The sequence below is a fragment of the Schistocerca piceifrons genome, chromosome 2 (assembly GCF_021461385.2).
Source record: "Schistocerca piceifrons isolate TAMUIC-IGC-003096 chromosome 2, iqSchPice1.1, whole genome shotgun sequence".
Taxonomy (NCBI): domain Eukaryota; kingdom Metazoa; phylum Arthropoda; class Insecta; order Orthoptera; family Acrididae; genus Schistocerca; species Schistocerca piceifrons.
Genome location: NC_060139.1, coordinates 881,614,348 through 881,641,974, shown reverse-complemented (window position 1 = coordinate 881,641,974; position 27,627 = coordinate 881,614,348). Strand labels below are relative to the sequence as shown.

The following is a 27,627-nucleotide window of genomic DNA, read 5'->3' as shown; positions in this document are numbered from 1 at the left end:
ATAATTGTTACATCCCACTTCTGACACCAAATGTAAAAGAGTACGTGCCGGGAAGGGGGGATATAATTGTTACATCCCACTTCTGACACCAATTGTAAAAGAATTTGTGGTTTGGGGATGGGGAGAGAAACTTCTGACACCAATGTTAATGTATAAAATGGCAGGGAAGGGGAAAGAAGGTTGTTAAATATGCCTCGTGGTGGCAGTGTGCAGGAGGTCGAGCGGTCAGGATTTGATAGTGGGCATCCAGGGCTGCCATTAAATGACAAAACAGGAAATTAAGTACCATAAAGAGGATATATTTCAATATATGGAGTACAAAGGGCGCGCCTAGGGTCGGAAGTTAGCAGGTTTAGGCCAGTCTAGGAGGTCGAACAATTAAATGAAATGGACAACGGAAGAGAAGCGGTTCATGTTAACTTACGTTGGTAGCCGGTCGGGAAAAGCAGAGCCAGAGGCTCTGCCTTCCAAAAAGACGTCTGTTCTGCCCGAGGTCTGGGTTACAAAAGAGAGAAGCAACTGTGTACGTCACCGCAGAAGACTCCAGCGTCCACACACGTGATCGGTATCCCGTGCACGCTATTGGCTAAAACCAATGGCGTGAATTCGCTAGCAGTTTCAGCAGAGGTCTCAGGGCGTCTATTGTCAGCAGCTTTAACTGGACAGAACTGCTTCTGTTTTGAAAAGCAAGCAACTTGTGTCACGTAGGCGCAGAGTACATCTCTAGGAGTAAACTTGTAAAGATTTGACTGGGCCTTTGAAATAAATTTTTTAAACTAGTTCCCTAAAATATTCCTTGACTGGCTGCCATCCTGTACATTACGTTAACCTGTGATCTTGCAGTGTAAATCACTTAAATATCTTACCTAGACAAATGTATTCCCGAAATTTCATTACCCTACATTAGCTATTTTTTGATGTTGCATTTTTTCCATCAGTGTATTTTACTCTCTTCTTAGTTCAATGCTAAACGCAAAATAACACGATGCAGCCGTTAACAGAATACCTATGAAATCGTCACTGCGGAATTTGCATGCTGTGTTGGAAATACAACCTGTCTCCAGTCCCGCGGAGAAGAATAATTCGGAGTCCTTGGACATCTCTTGACAGAAATTTTATGTAGTTTACCATCTCATTGTTATCGTTTCCTTTGTTTCCAGTCCCAAAGCCCTTTGTCAGTGAGGAAGATACGTACGAGACCCTTTGTGCATCACGATATTAACGCATACACTTAATTACTTGCCGCTTGTTAATTGCTTCTCCACATCTTGGAGCAGTGTGAAACGCATTGCCCTGTGACCCTTTGATACGGCATGGGAAACTGTAAGAGGGCGCAAGTTATTTACTTCATTGGTATCGTACAACGTGGAAGAAGGATGAAGAAAAAGTAACTGTCGGCTGTATTAACGTTTCTAGAAATCGTGATGTGCAGAAGATTGTACGCGACAAAATGGTTAAACACAACAGAAACCTGAAGAGACGATCCCGAAGTCAGCTACCATGTGTGAAGGCTTTGTCATTGTAAATTTAAGAGTTTAGCAAATGCAGCTATTGAATAGTTTATTTAATTTGTAACTGCGAGCAATATATAGTAAATAAATGAAAGAAGCACTCGCACATATCGCCGCATTTATGTTCCCGTTGTGTCTTCCATCCAGAGGGTAAAATTTCGGACTCAGTGCTCTGGCGTTCGCGGTGTTTATAACTGTCATGATAATGATGACGTACTTCTTTCACCTTGGTTTTGTTGTATACAATGGAAGTTTCTCTAAACATCGGACACCCCGTCTGACTTGTTCATTCCGCTCCTGGAAGTATTCGGCACGTACATCTGCCTCTGATTATACAGGCTGTCACACGTAACATGGACAGTGCACACCCTTAACTGTTCATACATTTATACACGTACTAGATTTCGGATTAAGGGATTAAGGTTTTAACGATAAGTAGTATTTTGCCATGTCGTTATTTCCCTTGCCTTTTTAATGTACCGAGATTATGAAGCAGCTATTTTCCTTCTTCTTTCATTTTTACTGGAAAAGTAAACTAGCCTCCTAGGGCTTTTGAAATAAACTGTACAATAACATAACGAGTATTATGTTCTCGGTGTTTATAAGCATGACTAAGGAATAACGTTATTACGTTTAAAAAATACTATTTTCATCGGATGTATAAAAAATACGAATATTACGCAACTAGCAAAATATTCACCTCTTTGATGGAAAACATTGTTTAGATATCACGAAATGTAAAGTATGTCCAGGAAATGTGTACTGCTTCCAACAATAGAGAGCAGTCATGTTTCCTAACGTACGCTCTCAATTTATGTTCAATGTGATTTCGATTTGGTACTCGAAAAAGATTTATTTTTCCTTGAGTACCTTATAGTGTGCTGTTAGCTACAGTGAACAAGAAATTCGTGTGGAAACTGAATTGATCTGTGTTCCTTAGGTACCATAAAAAACTGAAATGCAGTGTTTGACAGATAGGGTAGTCACTTGTCTATTTTCGTGTCGATACAGACTTAGAAATGTAAAGTTAAGTTTCGCAGTGGGATAACATCGTGATCTCCCTGGAACATTTGTGAAATATGGTACACAGTGTCGTATACGAATTGTAGGCTCATGATATGCTATGATGCCAAGCAAGAGGGGAATTGTGACCACCCTCCGAGTATTTGAGAACTCTATGTAGTTACGTGCTATGAAGTAAAAGAGCAGAATTTGAAACCTATAACGAAAAAGAGAGAGGCTTGAATTTCCTTCGACGACATGCAATAGAAGTTGGTGCTACAAATGGAACATTCACAAATTTATTTATGCATTTATTTATCATAGTCCACTACCTTGATGATGATAGTGGACATTTACATACAGAATAACGTTTATGTGTGGCTTAGTGATAATCTATTTCCTTTTCTTTTTTTTCTGTTCCGAACACTTAACTGAGTCCACAGTACCTATAATACTATTTATCCTTATATTCATTTCTTTCTGCTACTGGCGCTCTAATATCTAGATAGCTACTTGTACGCTACACTCTATGTTTTGCTTGACATCTTTTCCACTCTCATTCGGATATGCTTTACCTGTGACAGCAAAAGAGTCACATGTTTTAGTTATTTCAAACCCTTCCAACTACTGCTATGAGTACCGTTACAACAGCATATGCACTGAAGACGCAAAGAAACTGATACACCTGCCTAATATCGTGTACGGCTTCCGCGAGCTAGCAGACGTGACGCAACACGACGGGGCATAGACTCGATTAAAGTCTAAAGTAGTGCTGGAGGGAATTGACACCATGAATCCTGCAGGGCTGTCCATAAATCCGTAAGAGTACGAGGGGGTGAAGATCTCTTCTCAACAGCACGTTGCAAGGTGTCCCAGATATGCTCTATATCGTTCATGTCTGGGAAGTTTGGTGGCCAGCGGAAGTGTTTAAACTCAGAAGAGTGTTGCTGGAGCTACAATTCTGTAAGTGTGGGGTGTCGCATTGTGCTGCTGGAATTGCCCAAGTCTGTCGGAATGCTCAATGGACATGAATGGACGCAGTTGATCAGACAGGATACTTATGTGCGTGTCACCTGTCAGAGTCGTATATAGATTTATGAGGGGTCCCATATCACGCCAACTGCACACGCCCCACACAATTACAGAGTCTCCACCAGCTTCAGCAGTCCCTTCCTGACATGCAGGGCCCATGGATTCATGAGGTTGTCTCCATATCCGTACACGTCCATCCGCTCGGTACAACAATTTGAAACGAGTCTCGTCCGACCACGCAACAAGTTTCCGGTCATCAACAGTCCAGTGTCGGTGTTGACGGGCCCAGGCGAAAATGGCTCTAAGCACTATGGGACTTAACATCTGAGGTCATCAGTCCCCTAGACCTAGAACTACTTAAACCTAACTAATCTAAGGACAACACACACATCCATGCCCGAGGCAGGATTCGAACCTGCGACCGTAGCAGCAACGCGGGTCCAGACAGAAGCGCCTAGAACCGCTCTGCCACAGCGGCCGGCAGCCCAGGCGAGGCGTGAAGCTTTGTGTCGTGTAGTCAATCAAGGATACACGAGTGGGGCTTCGGCTCCGAAAGCCCATATCGGTTATGTTTCGTTGAATGGTTCGCACGCAGACACTTGTTGATGGACCGCTATTGAAGTCTGCAACAATTTGTGGAAGAGTTGCATTTCTGTCACGTTGGACTATTCTCTTCAGTCGTCATTGGTACAGTTCTTCCAAGATCGATTTCCGGCCGCAGCGATGTCAGAGATTTGACGCTTTACCGGATTCCTGATATTCAAGTTAAATGGACGTTGGGAAAATCCACACTTCATCACTACCTGGGTTGCTGTGTCCCATTGCTCGTGCGCCGACTGTAACACCACGTTCAAACTCAGGCACTTGTTGTCTTATATAGGCGTTGCTGACCGCAGCGCCGTATTCTACCTGTTTACATATCTCTTATTAATTTTTGAATACGAATGGCTACACCAGTTTCTTTGGCGCTTCAGTGTATTACTACTACAATAATAAACAATACAACTAATATAGAAGTCGCTGTTACTACGATCACCTTATCTATTTCTCTACGGCAACTACTACTACTGAAAATTACGCGAACAGTATTAGTAATAACATTTCTATTACGATTACTTACTGGTATGTTAGGGTTACTGTTAAATACCATATTGTCTAGTGTCCAGCTTTACTGTTCTTTACTTCTCTTCGCTTCTTCACTGTAGTCTGGAATGGACACATACACACGCACGCGCGCGCGCACACACACACACACACACACACACACACACACACACAAACACAAACATACACTACTATTACTAGTACTACTACTACTACCACTACTACTACTATCAGACTGTATCTAGTTTCTCCGTATGTTCCTTATTATATCGGTCACTGTGTTGAGTCCAGCAATCCAGCAATATTTCGCTGCCTCCAGACACCATGGCGATGGATCGGAACGCATGTGTTATCTTTCACTGATAATTGTCGTTCTTGTAAGATACGCTTGTCACCACCTCCCCTCACTCTTCCGTTACTAGGCCAACCGATCATAGAGCTATCGGGCACCGTCTACAGGCCTATAGTTATACCTTGCTTTCTCTGAGACAGCATTAAGAAGAAGATTTAAGGTATCAGAAACCTCTTTCGTCTGATTACTTTATAAAGACATTAAAGGCTGCCATTGTGCGCGCGCGCGTGTGTGTGTGTGTGTGTGTGTGTGTGTGTGTGTGTGTGTGTGTGTGTGTGTGTGTGTGTGTGGGTGGGTGGGTGGGTGGGTGGGTGGTGCACGCTTGGATCGCGTCTGCGAACAAACAATATGCTTGACAGTCTCTGGGAACACATCAATGCCAACTACTTTATTCTCATTGCAGGTGGCGACGTTTGGGTACTGGTGATCCGGAACGCTATGCCTTCGGACTCCGGCATCTACGTGTGTGAAGTCAACAGCAACCCCATCGTTCGCTCCTTCCACAAGCTTAGCGGTAAGTAACACGCCTCTCGGTAGGCTCTAATTGCAATTTTTTCGGAACAGCACTCGACGTCAATGATTCCTCCTCCCACCCCCCACCCCCTCTCTCTCTCTCTCTCTCTCTCTCTCTCTCTCTCTCTGTTTCTGTGTGAGCGTGTGTATAGCATCCACTTAAACACAGTTAAAGTTGGTAACGACCAGAAAGCAGTCCACAATGGTCAATCCGACTGGGTTTCTATAGATTTAGCTGCATTTAGCCACTTCGCCAAGAGTCTTTAAGAACCTTTAAGGTTACATTCATCTAAATTCATCCAGGCAATGCATACTATCCTAAAAGATCCACACCTACCGTTCTGAATGTGTGCTTGGACAGATTCAAATTACCATCTGTGTTCCTTCTGATTCAAGCGCTGTGTAGTTTCGATAAATCGCTTGAAATGGACGACGAGGTACGGTAAATATTTTTACGAAGCTTCTTCCAGTACCTCCCTAATGACATTATTGACGCAACGTAAAATTTTCGTCAAATTAAGTTCATCTAATTTTAAAATCGTGCGATTGTACACAAACTGCCATTCGCCATACACCATATGGTGGTTTACGGAATATAGACGTATTTGTAGGCCTCTGCTCTTTTCATTCAGATCACAGAGCGAACCAGGAGTAAGCTAAGAGGAGGTTCCTAACTTGGAATATTTGGGAAGCTATTACCAATTCCGGCGCCTTGCTCGGAACCGATAGGGTGTACCCATTTTTATTTTGTTACTGGAACTGTGCATGACTAAACACCTATAACCCGTGTGCGTTTGTAATTTTACCGTAATTTCTGAAAAATGATGCGGTGTAATGGAACTATCGTTACTGCAACACTGCTTCCAGAGGAAAATTCCCTGCACGTGGGCTGCGAGGGAAGCATACACGAAGGTGACGAAAGTCATGGAATAGCGATATGCATATATACAGATGACGGAAGTATTGCGTACAAAAGGTGTAAAAGGGCAGTGCTCTGGTGGAGCTGCCATTTGTACTCAGATGATTCATGTGAAGAGAACTCCGACGTTACCACGTCCGAATGACGGGAGTTTGAAAGCGGTTTGGTACTTGGAGCTAGACGCACGATTTCGGAAATCGTTAGAGAATTCAATATTCTGAGATAGACAGTGTCAAGAGTATGACGAGAATACCAAGTGTGAAGCATTACCACGGACAGTGCAGTGGCCGGCGGCCTTCACTTGACGACCGAGTGCAGCGGCGTTTGCGTAGAATTGTCAGTGCTCAAAGACAAGCAACACTGCGTGAAACAACCGTAGAAATCAATATGGGACGTACGATCGAAGTATCCATTACTACAGTACGGTGAAAGTTAGCGTTAACTGGCTATGGCAGTAGATGACCGACGCGAGTGCCTTTGCTAACAGCACGACATCCCCTGCAGCACCTCTCCTGGGCTGGCCTAGTTAGATAAGTCCCGGTTTCACTTCGTAAGAGCTGATGTTAGGGTTCGATTGTGGCACATACCCCACGAAGCCATGGACCCAAGTTGTGAACAAGGCAATTTGAAAGCTGGTGGTGGCGCCATAATGGTGTGGGCTATGTTTTCATGGAGTGGACTGGGTGCTTTGGTCCAACTGAACCGGTCATTGACTGGAAATGGTCTGTTCGGTTACTTGGATACCATTTTCCCACGAAGCCATGAAGTTGTGAACAAGGCACTTTGAAGGCTGGTGGTGGCGTCATAATGGTGTGGTCTATGTTTTCATGGAATGGACTGGGTCCTTTGGTCCAGCTGAACCGGTCATTGACTGGAAATGGTCACGTTCGGTTACTTGGAGACCATTTTATTCATGGACCTCATGTTAGCAAGAATGATGTCAACGGGCCACAATTGTTTGCGACTGGTTTGAAGAACATTCTGGACAATTTGAGCGAATGATTCGGCCACCCAGAGCGCCTGGCATGGATCCCATCGAACATTTATGGGACATAACCGAGAGAGAGGCAGCATGGCTCATTATTTCTGCGGGGGACTTCCAACGACTTCTTGAGTCCATGCCATGTCGAGTTGCTGCACTACTCCGGGCAAACGGAGGTCCAACACAATATTAGGAGGTATCACATGACTTTCTTTACCTCAATGTATATGGCTAACGTGTCTCGCCGAAGTGATCTTACGACAGTCACACCAATGCGTACACCGTGACACCCTCAGTCTATCACTGCGACAAAAAAAATTACCCTCTCCGACAGCAGCAACGACAACTAAATTACGCCCATATTAGCTGATTATTACGCGGCCGTAACTCAATTCCGCGTCAAGGAAAAGCCGCGTAGTGTCGCACCAACTTTATTCGTATAAATATTTAACAACCACCAGTGACTGGCTCTCGCGTTCCGGAGACCCTAATGAAATTCAGACCGAAGCGGGTAATCATCGGCCGTGGAAACTGGATATTTGTATGTAAATGAACGACCGGCGACTCTGCGAGCGTCCCATAATGAAATTTGGGGCCACGTTTCCGTGACGGGGCACCGCTTTTCATAAAAAGGTTTTTAGTGCGGTGTGCGTTGCCGGAGTTCTCGGCGGCATATCCGGTATTATGTAGCCGATTTTAATTACGAAAATTAATTTCCTTTTTTCCTATCGCGCTGCGCTGGATATTAGAGGGTGTTGCAGCGACAGCCCTGTCAATCATTCCTGATTGGTGATAACGATTTCTGCTCGTTATGTGGTGCGTACTTCTGGAATACACGAGCTCAACAAGAGAAATGGAAATGTCGTGTGACGAGGGCCTCCCGTCGGGTAGACCGTTCGCCTGGTGCAAGTCATTCGATTTGACGCCACTTCGGCGACTTGCATGTCGATGGGGATGAAATGATAGTGATAAGGACAACACAACACCCAGCCCCTGAGCCGAGAAAATCTCCGACCCAGCCGGGAATCGAACCCGGACCCTTAGGATTGACAGTCTGTCACGCTGACCACTCAGCTACCGGGGCGGACTCAACAAGAGAGCTAGCCTGGATCACGCGTGCAGTTCATTTTAACCGGGTAGTTATTAGTACGCCAGTAGAAAATGGCGTTTGCCCTCTTCGTTTTTACGGTCTCCAAAGCTGAAATTTAGATTCTGTTTGTTCGCCCTACTGACGTGTACACCTATACAGTATACGGAAATTCGCGTTGCAAACTTCTACGACTTGTAGAGGGGAGTGAGTAGATAACATTCTGAGTTGGAAACCACGTCCGGAAACGTATCATTCCCGTGCGGCAACCATATGAAAACATGTTGGCAATGCGACCACTTTTACAACTAACCAATTACGCGTGACCCAGTATATCACTTATTTTACAGTTCCACTCACTAATTGCCAAAGAAATTGCTCGTGTACTCGTTGACAGGTTCTGTTCCACGTGATGCATTAGGACCTCCTCCAATTAGGGTATGCAGTGTTTCCTCGGAACACCACAGTTACCCTTGCTGACGGCGAAGATATACTTTCTCGAAGTCGTTGCGTAATTGTGGCGAAAAGACAATGAGCAGCTCTTTCATTACCCTGAGCTTTGCAATTCAGAAGGATCATGTCGGTGTATTCTACAAACGTCTACTCAGCCATGTTGCTGTAACACTCACATACAAGTGAATGAGGCTCGAACCAGGTCACAGAGGTGGAATAGACATCAAAAGACGCCAGCTAAATCGAAGTAAACACCCCCACCATGATTAGCCTGTTGCATACTTACCTAGCAAATAAGTTTTCAAATGGCCGTTTCCGAACATGGGTTCCTGTTCAAAATATTATGTACTCTCTCCCCTCTATAAGTCCAAGTTTGTAGCGGGAATTCCCGAACACCCTGTATATACATACTCCGCAAGCCACCGTATGGTGCATGGCGGAGGATACCTTATCACACGACTTAACTATTTCCTGTCCTATTCCACTTGCTAAGAGAGCGAGGGAAAAACGACTGTCTGTATGCTTCCGTAAGAGCACTAATTTCTCTTAACTTATCTTCGTGGCTCTTACACGAAATGTATGTTGGCGGCTGTAGGCTAGCACAGAATTTTATGGGCTTGGAATAGAGTTCATGATTATTTTAGTCATGTAAGATAAATTAAATAAGTTTACTATTTTAGTTATTATTTACTTTTTAATCAGCAAGCTGTCATCGTCAAGTTCCTTTCCTGACCTTTCAGTAATAATTTGCACATGCGCAACAGTATCCACACTTTCTTACGTCATTTACATTTAACTTGGAGCCTGGAAAGGAGATATATGTTTTATAAATCGTTATACTTATTAAAATTTCTTTCAGTTGTGAAGGACGTAGATACATTCATATTTTCACCTGTTTTCGTTAAACTCAATGCAATAATACGTTCTCTATTTTTGTAGGAGTGAATGACGGTGACTCTGCTCGTGCATGCAGCGTTGCGTTTGTTTTGTTCTGAATGGACGGAGCACTTTTCAAGCTCTTGCGGCTTCTTCTCTGGGCTTTTACACTGTCGACGCTCTAATTCCATACAATGCTGCGTCGCGGACTTGCTGATTCAGGAATTTCGTTCTCAGCTGCATTGCGATATTTAAACCCAGTAGAGTCCTTTGAAGAGCGCTGTCTTTGCGTTTGCCTATTAATTTCCGGTATTTCCCTTGATTCACTCAGCGTATGCTCTCCCGGCTTCTAGACAACAGAAGTTGACAGCTCTTCTACCGCTTTCCAATCTGTATATTTAGCTGCACGTCATTCTAATTCTCTTAATCATTTTCCTCTTAGCTTTCTTCTTAACCCCATTCTTTTCTAAGTGATGTACCCACTCCTTCTGGAGATAGACATGTTGCGTGTGATCTGCTCTCAGTCCTCATAGTACAGCCTCAACAAAAACAGCCATAGTTGTCTTTATACGTACGCTTTCAATCCTTCAGACAATGCTCTCAGAATCCTTATCGATTGTAATATATCGGGTGACCAAAAAGTCAGTATAAATTTGAAAACTGAATAAATCACGGAATAACGTAGATAGAGAGGTACAAATTGACACACATGCTTGGAATGACATGGGGTTTTATTAGAACCAAAAAATACAAAAGTTCAAAAAAATGTCCGACAGATGGCGCTTCATCTGATCAGAATAGCAATAATTAGCATAACAAAGTAAGACAAAGCAAAGATGATGTGCTTTACAGGAAATGCTCAATACGTCCACCATCATTCCTCAACAATAGCTGTAGTCGAGGAATAATGTTGTGAACAGCACTGTAAAGCATGTCCGGAGTTATGGTGAGGCATTGGCGTCGGATGTTGTCTTTCAGCATCCCTAGAGGTGTTGGTCGATCACGACACACTAGCGACTTCAGGTAACCCCAAAGCCAATAACCGCACGTACTGAGGTCTGGGGACCTGGGAGGCCAATCATTACGAAAGTGGCGGCTGAGCACAGGATCATCACCAAACGAAGCGCGCAAGAGATCTTTCACGCGTCTAGCAATATGGGGTGTTTTTTTGTTGTTGTTTTTTTTGTTCTAATAAAACCCCTAGTCATTCCAAGCATGTGTGTCAATTTTTACCTCTCTATCTACATTATTCCGTGGTTTATTAAGTTTTCAAATTTATACTGACTTTTTGATCACCCGGTATTTCTAAGTCTTCCAGCTTCTTCTTCTCCCGCTTTCCACCGTCGTTTAAGTTCAAAAAAATTCAAATGGCTCTGAGCACTATGGGACTTAACATCTATGGTCATCAGTCCCCTAGAACTCAGAACTACTTAAACCTAACTAACCTAAGGACATCACACAACACCCAGTCATCACGAGGCAGAGAAAAATCCCTGACCCCGCCGGGAATCGAACCCGGGAACCCGGGCGCGGGAAGCGAGAACGCTACCCGTTCAAGTTCGACTTTCATACAATGTCGCGTGCAAAGACTTGTTCCGGGTAATCAACGCTGCATAAAGCAAGAAAATTTAATGTGCTGTCCCGCTATTTAATTAATAGCATATGTGATAAATATATTGGCAGCATTGTAGTATGCTTGAGGGTGGCGCTGGCTGCGATTAGGAGACGGGGCAATTGCAGGTTAGTATTGGAAGGAAGCATCACAGGATGGAGAAAAATGTGATGTATTCGCCATCTGGGGGAAACGGGGTGGAGCTGTCTAGTCAGTAAGTAAATGCTGGATTTGAATGGCCCGAAGGTCTTGATAATAACATTGAGATATAAGAGGCCTGATGTGTGGGGAGAATAGGTGGCTAGAGCATAAACTCGTCACATAACTAATTGTCGGTACGAATGATTGGCTTAGGAGAAGAGTCTGTTAAAGATGTGTTGGACTGGGACATGCAGAGTGTCGATATCGGAGGCTGCATATGTAGGTACAAACTTAGCAGTAACCTATGGTTTGGAAGAGATTGATGAGATAACAGACGTCTGGGAGATGTTCGAGTGTTCGAAGATGTGGAGGAAAATTGAAGAAATTAGTGTGTGGAAGTGGGTAGAGGGAGGACTGTACGGGCTGCAAGCAGAATTGTTTCTTTGTGCTGTCCATGTTGACGTTGAGACAGGGCCGACAACACATTAACGAGATGCACACACGTGAACCACAAGAAATACGTTTTCAGTGTGTTTGCAGACAGTAACGAGTAACACGCGTGGTATGGTGTTCCCGCAGTGCTGACACGGTCGCAGTCTGCGCTGGAGGGCAACGCTACGGCAACAGGTGTCCACGGTGGATCGTCGACGGGCCTGGGCGCGCCTGCCGAGCCATCTGGCGACGGCACGCGCAACCACAACTACACCGACTGCTGCGCCGCCAGCAACGTGTCAGCGGCGTGTTTCGGGTTCTGCAACATCCAGAGCATCCTCGACGGCAACACCGGCCAAGACCCCGAGCACTGCGAGGCAGACTTCCCTGCTATCGTGCGCTGCATGGCTGGTGAGTGACATAACGAATGCACTTCTCATTTCATTTCGTGACAAAGTAAGAGAATATTATCCGCATTTGGAACTCCTTGCCCCGTCGCCACTTTGTTCAGTATCATATGTGTGTTCTTTGTATTTTCACTGTCAAACCTGTGGCTGAAGAGCAGCGTAGTATGCTGCTGCCAGCCCACCTTATGTAAAGATGTTTAAATAACAATAAAGGAAAAAAAAAAAACTTCTTGCCCCATATCTGGGACTGGGACACACTTTAACTCTACCCGAATTGCACTTACACATCAGTCTCTCAGACTACAATCCTGCTGCACACTATCCATTCTGTCACAACAGCCACACCTCTCCGACCGCATACCTAAAGCTAGTCTTTTCATCCTCAAGACATAACCACCATTCTTTTTAATGCAGATTTCAATCAGAACGTAGTTTCACACGTAAACAAGATCATCGACACATCCCCTTCCTGTCACGAAACTTGGAATACGTACGCACCATTACACGGACACAAACTCATTGTTACTGTACATCTTATAATGTGACTGTCGCAGAGCAACACGCTCCAAGTTCTTAGACACGACTTCTCCACTTATTACCCTAAGTAAGGTACCCTCCTGTTTCTCAAAACCATCAACATCATCATCCTTGGTAACAGTTGTTTCCCAGAACTGTGAAAGACATCAAAGATGCTTCTATTCCTAATTTTTGTTTGTTGATAATTTTATACAGGGTGGTCACAAACTGTCTGAAAAGCTTGCGAGGGTTTCAGAGATGATTGTATATGCTTGACATTCTTCAAGTACAGGGGCGATTTTGGCTCCTTAAGGTTTTGTAATTCCATTTTCGTAAGAAATAGTTGCCAAGAGAAAATTCGATACTTTGCGCCGTGTCCGAGTTAATTAGCATTGAAGTTAACCAATCAGGCCGGTCTGCGCGCAAATTCTAGCGGTCCTCCAGAGACGGGTGTCGCCGAAAGCGTTCTTTGTTTGGTTGCCTAAAACCGAACAGCAGAGTGATCCAAAAACTGGACATGGGACGGTAGTAAGGATCTAACCTGAGCCAAAGGCTGAGCAGTCTCGTGCGCTGCCATCTACACTACGAGAACAACTGACGCTAACACCCTTACAAGCTCTTCCGACTGTATAAAGAAAATGTTTATCTTTCTTAAACCTAAGAAATCTCCCAGTGGTACCACTGTCTGTCAGCCTATTGACCTTACCAAAATATTCAGCAGTATATATGAATCTGTCCTCGACAAAGGCATCCCCCAACACACCAAACCGCACTTTTCTCTCTTCATCTCAGAGTACGGCTTGAGTCGCCACTCCTCCTATCCCTGGGCATTGATAAAGCCTATCCTAGGTAACAAAAAGCAATATCCACTCCGGTTTTTCTCTTCCAGTAACAAATTTACTCTTGCGTCCTATCATCGCTGCTTTCTCCCCTATGCACAGTTGACGTTCGAAAACCATTCTAATCCGAATACCTGTTCCAGTACACCGAAGACAATGCCTTCCGCGTCGTTTCACTCACACTTACCAAAGTCTGTGTTAACTAAACCTCAACAGCTTCACCTTCCAATGTACCCGACGGCACCTCTGAATTTATCCTGCTGAATCCCAGGCAATAATTATAGCTTTCCACCTTTGTGATCTCAATCTAACAAACGGTAACTTTCCACTTCATAGCACTAAAAGGTTAGATTATGTAAGCGTAATACTCGATCGAGTATTAACATCTCAAAACTAAAACCATTAACTGGGTTTTTGGGCATCACAGTTATCTCACAACTATCAAAACTTACATGATTGTAGTTTGTGACATTGATTTCCCATAGAAACATTATATCTTTGATGAAATGGAACAGAAATTCTGACATCGCCCATAGCCGGGCATTGAAATGAATTCAGTGGCGGCAATTGAAAATCTGTGCCGGACTGCGGTTCGAATTCGGATTTCCCGCTTTACACGAGCAGACGTATAAACAGTTCAGATATCCGAGCACGCTTCCCGCCCAACCCAAATTAACAACTTCTCGCACACTACTTATGTAGTGCCCCCTGTCCCTTGCACTCACTGCCCGCAACCTCAGGCTGTTTCCCGTTGGAGTTCGGGAGAGAAAGAAAGCCCCACACGGAAATGACCTCTAACGAGCGTTCAAGGAGTATACTGTATACATGATCCGGCCACATTAATGTGATGTTCGACGTCAACATGCAATAGCCACTCTCTGACGCAGGTACCAGCACTAGCAGTGGAGGGTATGTAAAGCATGTCGTTTTGTTAAGCGGAAACGGAACGCTGGCCGGAGTGGCCGAGCGGTTCTAGGAGCTACAGTCTGGAACCACGCGACCGCTGCGGTCGCAGGTTCGAATCCTGCCTCGGGCATGGATGTGTGTGATGTCCCTAGGTTAGTTAGGTTTAAGTAGTTCCAAGTTCTAGGGGACTGATGACCTCAGAAGTTAAGTCCCATAGTGCTCAGAGCCATTTGAACCAGTTTTTTGGAAACGGAACGATTTTACTGACGTCTAAAAGGGCACGATCACTGGCTTTCGGGCCGAGGGTGGAAGCGTTTCCGAAACGTCTGAGTATGTAAACTGTCCACGTGCCGCCTTGGTTAAATTATACAGTGCAAGGCAAAATGGCGCTGTCAAAAAACCGGCACCGAGGTAACTGTGGTACACCATGGGCCATAAGTGGCAGGTGTGAACAATGGCTGTAGAGATGCGTAAGGGCGAACAGACGTGCAACTGTTGAGCAGCTGACCGCCCACATGAACCAAGAAGCTACCAACAGTGTCTGCTCAATGACTGTTCGTCGAACGTTGCTGCAGGCCTCCACAGCAAGCACCTGGTTCATGCACCCACGATGACTGCTGTTCATCGATAGCAGTGCAACTGGACGTCCACTGAATGGCGACGGGTGGTCTTTTCAGATTACAGACGGCCGTTGGCGTGTATGGCGTAAAACGCCTGAAAGCAAACACCCTGCAACAATCTTCGGAAGAGCCCAAGCCGGAAAAGGGAGCGTTAATCTCGGGAATGTTGTGAGATTCCCTGGATGATTCCGTCATGTTGAAAGGCACAATGGATCAACACAAGTATGCATCCATCCTTGTGGATCACGTTCACCCATATATGCAGTGCGGGGTTCGAAGAGCACCAGAAAGAGTTTACTATACTCCCCTGACCAACAAACTCCCTGGATTAGAACCAATCGAGAATCTGTCGGACCACCTAGATCGGACTTTGGCACCTGAATCCTCATCCGGGGAACATAGCGCGGCTGGCCAAGGCAGTGGAGCCAGCATGGGTACAGATCTTTGTCGGTATCTTCCAGAACCTCATTCACTCTCTTCCTGTAAGTCTCGCAGCAGTTCGGACTGCAAAAGCAGGTTATTCAGGCTTTTGGCAGGTGGTTAATGTGATTGGACAGTGTGGTGTTCTTTCGAACATTATATCCTTGTTCTGAATGATACTACGAAATATCGGAAAGACCATCAATGAAACTGAACACTTTCCTACTGGGTAACCTGTTACTGGGGTGACTAACGTTTTAAGCATAGTATTGTCATCATATAAGAAACCTAAACAGTTTGTCTATAAATAACGAAGAAACCACCGTCACAGCACAGCACTATTACAACAAATGATACCAGAAGTCTGCGGTTAATAAACACAATGCGCATACCCCAAATAAAAGCTAAGATGTAAAATACCAAAAGAAGATTCCTCGAGGGTAGAAGCATTCATAATATTTTGCGACATCAGTACTTGCTGTGTACTCTGTTAGTTTGGGAACTGCCATGGTATTTACAGCAGCTTTAGGGGTTACTGTCCAGAGAAATTACGGTCTCCAGTTCTAAAAACGTCCCCCTTTGTGCAGCGCAGTGATCTTTGGTATTAAACTTTGTCCGCAGCCTGGTCTTTGTGTAGGCTACAAAATTATATACAGAAACTTCAAAAAGGTCAATTACGTTGAAAATCTGTCACATCTCGCAAGGCAGGTTCCTCGGAGGAGGCGTTTTCTTTGATCGCAACGCCGGCTCGTCCCTTTTTCATTTCCATAATCACCTCTCGGATATTCCCTTGCTGTCAGCGCCGCCGTTAGCCTTTTATTAAGTCCTGCCCGCGGCACGGTTCCGGAAGCCCGTGTTTACGAAAGCATCGTCCGTTACTCCGCCAACGTGGTTCCTGCTCCCCCTCTTTAATCCCTAGTCGCTTATGACAAGTCTCCGCTCCCTGAGGCTCTTAGTCAGCTCATCCCCTTTTGTTTTCCGCCACAGCGCCCTCTTCCGCACGAATGATGTTTTCCGCGCTACTGCGAGGGTACAGATCTCACGTGTAAGGAACCGGGGCTACCCACCTACCAGCAGGCTCACGTCGCAGGCTGCGTGGGTGTAGCCACATTGCCATGAACTGAAACCCAATACACAAGTTCTACGAAGGGTGAAAAACAGGTCTAATCGAATCGACTAGAAATGCATTCAGAAGATATGCGGTTTCCGTAAATAAAGGAGATAACTCACAAGGGGAGGCCACGACGTTTGTTTGGAACGCGGATTTACTGCAAACTTCGTACAATCGTAGTACCCCATGAGGACAACAAGATGTGTAAGCAGTAGCGCGTACTTCTCAAGCGTTACTGAGAAAATCGTAAGATAATTTCGGTCGTCGAATGTATATCTGTGCGTGGCAATTTTAGCCATGAAGCGGCTGCAGCCGAGTGGTGCCGGCGGGTAGCTCAGCGTGTTCGGTCAGAGCGTTAGTTACCCTTTATAATAAAAAAAACTGAGCGAACGGATCATCGACAAACTGAACTGGTGTCATTGGACGTCCGCCCCGAACAAATTCAACGAACAATATGGAACAAAATATTTAAAAATAATGTGTTTGGCGTTCAAGCCGCTGGATCGTTGGATCGAGTTGCGTTCGTCAGTTTTTTTTTTTTTTTATTTTCGACACAGTCATTTTCTTTATTATGTATATTAAAACTGAAATAATGGGGAAGGTACGTGTAATTGGATGAAATTTTATTAAATTTACAATGTTATTTGGCAGTCTACTAATTTTTATTATCACAAATAATGTAATATTCATAACTATCGACTAGTAAACGACCAAATGCATGAAGTCATACTGAAAATGTATGCTTGTCCGTGATTTGAGAAAGCCCTTATACCTAGAAGAAGCCCGAAACGACTTGTTACCTCCAAGTTTTGAGCGGCACAGACGGCTTTCGAAAGATGTACAATTAATCGTCGCTTTCGACATTACGAGTATGAGTTGCAGGATGGTATTTTTCGTAAAAACATGGAAAACATAAAGTTAAACGGCACCAGCTCCATTGAATAATTGCTATGTTTCCGCATACGCAAGGTCTTTTCACGTTTTCTGTGGAAAAACAAACCTTGTTAACATATTCAAAAACGTCTCTTTCAGACTATAGTTTGGAAGCAAACTATGCATAACGCAGTATTTCCTCAAAAATCGGTGCTGATAATTGGTTATGCAGTATCGAGTGTATTTTAATAGTGTCTTTAAAAAAAATCTTGTTCTATATTGTTCGTTGAATTTGTTCAGGGCTGACGTCCGATGACACCCGTTCAGTTCGTTCGTTCATCCGTTCGCTCAGTTTTTTTTATTAGAAAGGGAAACTAACGCTCTGACCGAACACGCTGAGCTACCGTGCCGTCACCACTCGGCTGTAGTCGCTTCATGGCTAAAATTGCCACGCACAGATGTATATTTGACGACCGAAATTATCTTACGATTTTCTCAGTAACGCTTGAGAAGTACGCGCTACTGCTTATACATTTTGTTGTCCTCGTGGAGTACCACGAATGTACGAAGTTTACAGTAAATCCGCGTTCCAAACGTCGTGGCCTCCACTTGTCAGGATCTGTATGTGGAATCTTGTGAAACTTAGGCAAAATGCAGAACTCCCGACTCAACTTGAACGAAATATAACAAAATATGATAGCACTGTTCGAAACAAAGGAGTTACATGTTTGAAAAGTACAACTGGCTGTATCAGATTGGTGCATGATAGCACAGATATTATCAACGCCGAGCAAGAATACAATGCATATGTGCACCTGTCGCCAGCATCACAAATACAAAAAAAAAAAATGGTTCAAATGGTTCTGAGCACTATGGGACTTAATATCAGTCCCCTAGAACTTAGAATTACTTAAACCTAACTAACCTACCGAGCGAGGTGGCGCAGTGGTTAGACACTGGACTCGCATTCGGAAGGACGACGGTTCAATCCCGCGTCCGGCCATCCTGATTTAGGTTTTCCGTGATTTCCCTAAATCACTCCAGGCAAATGCCGGGATGGTTCCTCTGAAAGGGCACGGCCGACTTCCTTCCCCATCCTTCCCTAATCCGATGAGACCGATGACCACGCTGTCTGGTCTTCCCCAAACCAACCAACCAACCTAACTAACCTAAGGGCATCACACGCATCCATGCCCTAGGCAGGATTCGAACCTGCGACAGTAGCAGTCGCACGGTTCCGGAATGAAGCGCCTAGAACCCTCGACCGCCTCACAAATACACTCTAAGAAAAAAAAAAAGATCTACATGTATAGACGAACAAATGTGTTGTTCCAACTCTGGCACTTACGCAAGTACTTATTCGGCCTGGCATTGACTGACAGAGTTGGTGGATGTCCTCCTGAGAGATATCGTGCCTAATTCTGTCCAGTTGTCGTGTAAGATCGTCAAAATGCCGAATGGATGGAGGACCTTGCCCATAATTCTCCAGACGTTCTCAGTTATGGAGAGATCCGGCGACCTTGCTGGGCAAGGTAGGATTTGGCAAGCACCAAAACATGCAGAAGAAACTCTCACCGTGTGCAGGCGGGTGTTACTCTTCTTAAGTGTAAGCCCTGGATGGCTTGCCATGAAGGACAACAAAACGAGGCGTATAATATCGTCGACGTACTGTTGTGCTGTAAGGGCGCCGCGGATGACAATCACAGGGCTCGTGCTGTGAAATGAAATGGCACCAGTACCACCACTCTTGGTTGTCGGGCCGTATGGCGGGCGACATTCAGGCTGGTATCCCACAGCAGTCCGGGCTGTCTCCAGACTCATCTTCACTGGTCGTCAGGGCTTTGTTCGAAGCGAGACTCATGGCTGAACACAGTTCTACTCCAGTCAATGACTCCAGGCCGAAGAAGTGGCTGGAGGCGCCCCGGACAGCGATGGGATACTTACCTGACTGTCCTCGCCACACGGCGCGGCATCCAGGAGTGATGGTCTGGGTTGCCATTTTATTTCATGGCAGGACCACTTTGGTTGTCATCCGCGGCACCATTACAGTACAGCGATGCGTCGACGATATTCTACGCTCCGTTGCGCTTCATGGCATACCATGCTGGACTTGCTCGGGATGTTCAAAAAGTCTCTCCGCAGTGCCGTATGATTGTTAGCCGCGCGTGCCGTATGCCGTAGTTATTTATTTCTCGTTCGATCCGCCAGATACATTTTACAAAGAACAGATAAAATTAATATAAATCACAATAAACGTTTGGGACTTACAATGTGGAAACAAATTATGTCAGTTATTACATTAAATTATGTCAGGGAAACTATATTATTACATTAAGTGGAACAAAAACACATAAATTGAAGACAATTAATTACACAGTAACATTAATATTATGGAGCCATTTCCTGGCATTGTCCGTTAACTTGTGGAGCGACATCAGAGAGCCGTCTCTGAAACCATGAATGTTACAAACCAGAAGATGGTCCATTGTTTGTACCTCGCCACAGTCACAACACGAATCGTCTGTATAGTCCCATTTCGTTGTTTGCTGTCTGCATCGTCCAACTCCCGTGCGAAACCTGTTTAGAGGCGACCACTGTTTTCTGTTGAGATTGAAGCCGTCAACCCTTTTGGTCGGGTCGTGGATTAGGTGATGGTTTTCCACGACGCCTCTTCTCAGACCCTGCCATGCATTCTTCCATTCAGCATTGAGACCCTCTGTGCCCAATGTTCTGCTCCAGACGATAAGTTTCCTGGGCTTGAGTGTCATGGGTCCTCCCATGTCGGCATGTATGGGTAGCCTTGGGTTTGCTTCAATTTCTTCTACTATGTCCTTGATTGATTTCTCTCTACGTATGGAAGCAGGAGCGATGTTTGCCAGCACTGGAAGCCACTCAACGGGGGTTGGCCTCAGAGTGCCGGTGACGGTTCTCAGAGTGGCATTTAGTTGTACATCCACTTTTTTGGCGTTCGGGCTTCTGCTCCAGACTGGGGCACAGTATTCTGCAGCGCTATACACCAGTGCCAGTGCAGCAGTTCGTAGAGTGGCAGCATCACAACCCCAAGTGGTGCCTGCCAGTCTGTTGAGCAGGTTATTTCTCATCTTTAGCTTTTGGGCAGTATCAGTTAGGTGTCGTCTGAAAGTCATGCTGCGATCTAGCTTAATACCGAGATATTTTGGTAGTTGTTCCTCCAGTACTTGTTTAAGTCTTTCCAACAGTATCCTTTCAAACAGCTTGTAGGTTATAGCTAGCATAGCCATTTCAGCGCTTTTGGTCCAAGATTTTTCAAAAATTCAGGGACGATGTTGTCTGGTCCAGCTGCCTTCCCTGCCCGTGTGTGTTGGAGTACCATCTTCACCTCTTCTTCTTGGACTGCTGCCGTGAACATGTCGGCTTTTTCTTCACATTCCTGCAGTGCCACAGCCATCTGAGCTTTTTATGTTTTTTCTTTGCTCAGGAGTCACTGCTGTCTTGGCGATATCCCTGGGTTTCTTGCTGATTTTGTTTGGGTAGATACTGGCCTCTGCTGACTTCCTGTGGTTGGCTCCTCCCAGCTTTCTCATGAGACTCCAGCTTTTACGGCTTGAATGTGTGAAATCCATTTGTTCCATCAGCTTTTGCCATCTTTGTCTTCTCGTTCCTCGTCCAATAGGTCGGTAAGAGCCTGGGCAGTGCCCTCATCTTCTGTTCTGTTAAATTCTTCCAGTAGGTTGCTGCATTCTTCAGACCAGCATGGGATGTGGTATTTTCTGGCCGCAGTGAATATACCGAAATGAAACTCAGTGAAGTTATTAAGTTATTGAGTATCATTATTACTTACAGATTTTCACGTTAAATGTTGAAAGTGTTTCCCTCACCCACCCCCCCCCCCCCCCCCCCCCCTTGTTGTTGAATACACAATTCAATTCGTCCAATCATGCTTTCGCTGCACCCCAGAAGAAAACGTCAGGTGGTGTTAGGTCAGGCGATCGTGGAGGCCAAAGTCCCTGTGAAATTATACGATCACCAAAAACATCAGCACGACTGTCACTTTGTAGGGGAAAAGTTATAATTTTTTCCCTACAGCTGTGTGGGCCGTTTCGACACTAACATCGATTTCCTGCGCGAGTTTTCTTACTGACTTGTTGCGTACTCATGGACATTTTATCGGAAATATCGAGGAGTTTATCCTCATCAAAACGCTAGGACGACCACATATCGGTGCATCTGTCACTGAACCCGTTCTTCGAAATTTGTTAATCAAATCTCGCACAGTATCGCAATGTGAGAGTGTTGTCTCCCGGAAAACTGAATTAAATGTTTGACGAACAGAAACTGTGTATTTACCGCCAGCTTTGAACACTTGTTCGACTAAAAACACACGTTCTTCAAAGGTCCTCATTTTACAGCGACAAAAACGAAACAAACGAACTAAGGAACTACACTTAAACGTTCACGTCAACACGTAACGACACACACCAACGATACTACTGCCGCTGTCTGAGATAAACGAAACAGAGGAATGTTGAGAGAGTCTACTTGAAGGGAAGTATCACAGGCAAGCGAACAATCATTCGGCACGCGCGGCTAACAATCATACGGCACTGCGGAGAGACCTTTTGAACAACCCGTATTTCAGAAAGACAATGTCCGTCCTCACGCAGCGAGTGTCTCCATTGCTTGTCTTTGTGTTTCCAAAACCGTATCTTCGCCAGCAAGGTGCTGTGCAGGACGTTACTGTGAAATATACGCGCATATACCTTTCCGAAACTGCTTCGTTCGTAGGAATAAGTTGTGGAAGCTTCGGTAACCGATCCCAAACGTGATTTTTCTGCACGACAATACAAGGCCACACTGTGCTGTCTTAACATGGAGAAAACTAGAGGAAAATCATTGGGCAAATTTGGAATGTCCTTCTTATAGTTCAGATTCATCACACTGCTACGAGCAACGTTTGGACCGCTGAAAGAACAACTTTGGACCGCTGAAAGAACAACTTGGGTGACACCTGTTTGATGAAAACGCAGCAGTAGAATTCGTGTGCTAGTGGCTGTTCACATGTCCCTCTTCTTTCTTCGAGGATGGCATCCAAAAGTTGGCAATTCTATATGAAAAATATGAAGCGAAGTCAAGAGACGCTAAAAAATGAACTGGATGTATTTTTGATTTGGTTGATTTTATAAAATTTACAAAAAAACAGTTCCGCTTCATATCTGTTCTCTCCTCATAGAAATGTTATACAGCGTTTCATATCGAACCCCTATCGAAATCATTCTTCTCGTCTGAGGTGGTTTTTATCAGGAATACTAAGAGGGGATTCACCAACAGAAATACCATCTTTTCTAATTTTTGTAATAATTGTTCCAGATTCGTCAGTATAGTTGGCAGTTCACAGACTAATTTGCATCACTATATATTCACGATTTCCTGCTCTAGCTTCTTGATCACATGGTTTTATTACATTCCATATTATTTAAATACTCCCACTACGAGTCGTCTGCCCGTTATTGCGGTATGAAGAAATTGTAGAGACGGAAGAACTAATCTCGGTGACTACCGATTCACTAGTCACTGAATAAATATTTTTCTTCGCACACGACAAGCAGTAACGAAACAAAATACCGAAACAACACAGATGTAAGTAACTGGAAAATATAACGCACTAATGAAAGACACCTGACGAGATTACATCTACATCTACGTGATTACTGTGTTACTCACAATAAAGTGCCTGGCAGAGGGTTCAATGAACCACTTCAAGCTGTCTCTCTACTGTTCTACTCTCGAACGGCGCGCGGGAAAAAAGAGCACTTAAATTTTTCTGTACGAGCCCTGATTTCTCTTATTTTATCATGATGATCATTTCTCCCTGGGTAGGTTGGTGCCAACAGAATGTTTTCGCAATCGGAGGAGAAAAATGGTGATTTAAAATTTCATGATAAGATCCCGTCGCAACGAAAAACACCTTTGTTTTAATGATTGCCACTCCAATTCACGTATCATGTCTGTGGCACTAACTCCCTATTTCGCGATTATACAAAACGAGCTGCCCTTCTTTGTACTTTTTGGATGTCATCCGTCAGCCCCACCTGATGCGGATCCCACACTGCACACCAATACTCCAGAATAGGACGGACAAGCGTGGTGTAAGCAGTCTCTTTAGTGGACCTGTTGCACCTTCTTATTAAGTGTTCTGCCAATAAATCGCATTACACGCCGGACAAAGAAACACGCAATAACAAGGCAGACAATAAAGTCTACCGATAGGGTGACATCTGTCGGACGGCAGATACCACTGAGCATTGGCACATGTAGGATGGTAGGGAGCGAGGCCTCCTTACTAGATCCGTTGATAAAATACTGATATATCGATACATATCAAAAAAGATTCGACGTATGTCGGCGGCACTTCTTCCCTGATATATCGATATCAAACTAGTAATATCGAATGCAGGTATTTTTATTTTATATTATACTTTTTCAGATTTGAAGTCGTTCCTTTGAAAATGTAGTAAAACGTGATTTTATTTTGACTGTGTGAAGGAATTCGTACTACGTTTTGACCTTTCATCATGTCGAATCTGTCTCTTCGTCTGTGTGAAGAAACTACGAGGACTGTCCAGAAAGTAAGTTACGATCGGTCGCGAAATGGAAACGAATATGAAAATCCGATAAAGCTTTGCAAAGATGTGTTGGGCAGTGTCTCTAGTATGACTCTAGGTAGAGTCATGTCGCTCTTTTCATTCCTGAGCTCTTAGTGAGCGCGTAAAGATGTTACAGAAAATAGTGTCTCCCGCCAAGTGCGAGGGCCTGGTGAGAATTTATAACTGTCGTGCGATTTCTCCTTCAAGACAATTCTCAGCCTCATTCTGCAGGGGCAATGAAGATGTTCCTGCATCGTTTCAATTGGAAATGTTTGGTTACCGACAATACAGCCCGTAATTGTCTCCCACTGACTTTCATCTCTGCTCAAACGAACCGCTGGCTATGAAGACAACATTTTGGCACAGACAGCGAGCTTTAGGCCAGCGTAGAGAATTGGCGAAAAGCACTGGCGGCTGCCTTCTATGATGAGGGTATTGGAAAGTTGGCACAACGCTATGACGAATGTCTGAGTCAGAACGGCGACTACGTAGAGAAGTAGCTGAAAGGTGTAGCTAACTGTTACAAATGAAATATTTCTGATTTTCACTGTGATTTTCATTTCGCGATCAATCGTAACTTACATTCTGGACAGCCCTCGTATATGCGGTACAAAAGAAGAACTATTACACTGGTGTGAATGGAATAAGAAGATTTTCGATGTGAAGAAATGGCACGCCAGTTGCGTTAATAAACAATTGTTACGCAAGTAGTGTGCTACTTCTTCTCACACTGGCATGCTTCAAAAACAAATGCTGAAAATGATGAACAAAAATCTAGGACAAGATTGGTCCTTACGGTGGGCGGACACGTGTGAGGGATAATTCTGACGAAATCGGCGCTCGGCGCTACCAACAGAAACTGGAACGTTTAGCTTCACCACGCAATTTTGACACTACAGCTGCTAGGTCGCTGGTGTTGGCAGAAATGAACAAAAGGAAGTCGACAAGTGTTCCGCACAAATACGATATGTGACGAAACCGCATTGTTAGCAAAGCGGTTATCGCCAACCGTGAACGTACATTCTTGCTCTAAGGGGGATAGGCAGGCTGCTAACTTGTTGATACACAGATTATCTAATGAAAAATCAGTACTTAAGTATACACCTGTAAAACCGACATTATACACTGAAGAGCTAAACAAACTGGTATAACTGCCTGATATCATATATGGCCCCCGCGAGCACGCACAAGCGCCGCAACACGACGTGGCATGGACTAGACTAATATCTGAAGTAGTGCTGAACACCATGAATCCTGCAGGGGTGTCCATAAGTCCGTAAGAGTACGAGGGGATGGAGATCTCTTCTAAACATCACGTTGAAGGCATCCCAGATATATTCAATAATGTTCATGTCTGGGGAGTTTGGTGTCCAGCGGAAGAGTTTAAACTCTGAAGAGTGTTCCTGGAGCTACTGTGTAGCAATTCTAGACGTGTGGGGTATCGCATTGTCCTGCTGGAATTGCCCAAGTCCGTCAGAACGCACAATGGACGTGAATGGATGCAGGTGATCAGACAGGATGCTTACATACGTGCCACCTGTCAGAGTCATATCTAGACGTATCAGGGGTCCATATCACTACACCTGCACACGCCCCACATCATTACAGAGCCTCTACCAGCTCGAAGAGTCCCCTGCTGACATGCGGGGTCCATTGATTCATGAGGTGTTCTCCATACTCCTACACGTCAAGCCGCTCGATACAACTTGATGTTTCCAGTCATCAACAGTCCAACGTCGGCGTTGACGGGCCTAGGCGGGGCTACTCGACCTTCGAGTCCGAAAGCCCATATCGATGATGTTTCGTTGAATGGTTCGTATACTGACACTTGATAGGCCAGCTCTGAAATCTGCAGTAGTTTGTGGAAGGCTTGCACTTCAGTTACGTGGAACGATTCTCTTCAGTCGTCGTTGGTCCCGTTCTTACATGATATTTTTCCGGCCGCAGCGATGTCGGAGATTTGATGTTTTACCGGATTCCTGACATTCACGGTACACTCGTGAAATGGTCGTACGGGAAAATTCCCACTTCATCGCTACCTCGCGGATTCTATGTCCCATCGCTCGTGCGATGACTATAACACCACGTTCAAACTCACTTAAATCTTGGTATCCTACCATTGTACGAGCAACAGTAACCGATCTAACAACTGCGCCAGACACTTGTCTTATATAGGCGTTGCCAACCGCAGTGCCGTATTCTGCCGGTTTACATATCTCTGTTTTTGAATACACATGCCTACATCAGTTTCTTTTGAGCTTGAGTGTATTTCTAATGTTCAGCTGATATATTTATAGGCAGGTACGTCGACATTTTTCCTTCCATATCAACACTTTTTCTTGATATGTCAAGAGCCTATAATGATATTTTTTCGATATATCGGATTCCCGGTATTTTTAAAACTATAAACAGTCCTAATTCTTACGCTTCGCAGGCATTTTTCTGTGCTGCCTACTGTAATATGGGCTGTCAATGTCAGAAGTTCAGTATCTTGAGTATGGTAGCCCTAATTTTTTATTAGTTGTTATGAACTGATGGAACTACATTCGTCCGGTCATAACTGTGAGTTCTTCAATTGTTCCGAGAGATGGCTGATCGGAACAACAACATTTGAAACATTAATTTACTTTTTTACAAGAATTATAATAAGAATTACTTAACGTTATATAATTTATTGTCACGGGAGTATGTCGAATAACTGTCTTAGAAAAGTAAAGCATCACTTGATGCACACAATTACAAACTCTTCTCTTGAAGTACAAGTTCAACATTCACAAAAGTACAGTTCCATCAGAGATTTGAATAGCACTGGTGTCCTAAGTAAATAATGTTGACTGCTTCATCAGATATCTCGAAATGGGGCACAGCGAGTCCATGTTCAGCTCTGTAACGACCTCTGTGCGGTGGCTCTGTCGTGCTGGGAGAAAGGGCGCATCTTCAGGAGTGCCTTCCGTTCGTCGTTGCGGATTGCAGTGAGACATGGCTAATGTCTGTGGCATCGATACACGATTTTTGGATTATACTACATCAGTGTCATATTTTACCAGTACCAGTCGCTCCCTTGCAAACTGTGATAACGTAAACTGAGTGTGGATGCAATGTACATCTCTGAAATTTGATATAACTTTGTACATTACTTACTGGTTTACAATCTTATCTCTAATGCTGCCTTAGAGCAACATGACGCAATGGATGAGTTACTAATTCGCGCATTCCAAGCTGACACTCAGTGCAGTAGCTGATAATAGCGACTGGAAATAAGAAATGCCTTTACAGACGCTTCCATCAGCCACCGC

General features: G+C 44.5%; 1 protein-coding gene across 1 annotated transcript in view; it reads left to right on the top strand.

The window, feature by feature from the left end:
- LOC124775499 (Ig-like and fibronectin type-III domain-containing protein 1) overlaps positions 1 to 27,627 on the top strand; it is a 1,067,132-nt gene that overhangs the window by 920,340 nt on the left and 119,165 nt on the right. The window contains exons 9-10 of the mRNA XM_047250332.1: positions 5,405 to 5,515; positions 12,164 to 12,427. Of these exons, the coding sequence (XP_047106288.1) occupies positions 5,405 to 5,515; positions 12,164 to 12,427 (375 nt within the window). The remainder of the gene's footprint in view (positions 1 to 5,404; positions 5,516 to 12,163; positions 12,428 to 27,627) is intronic.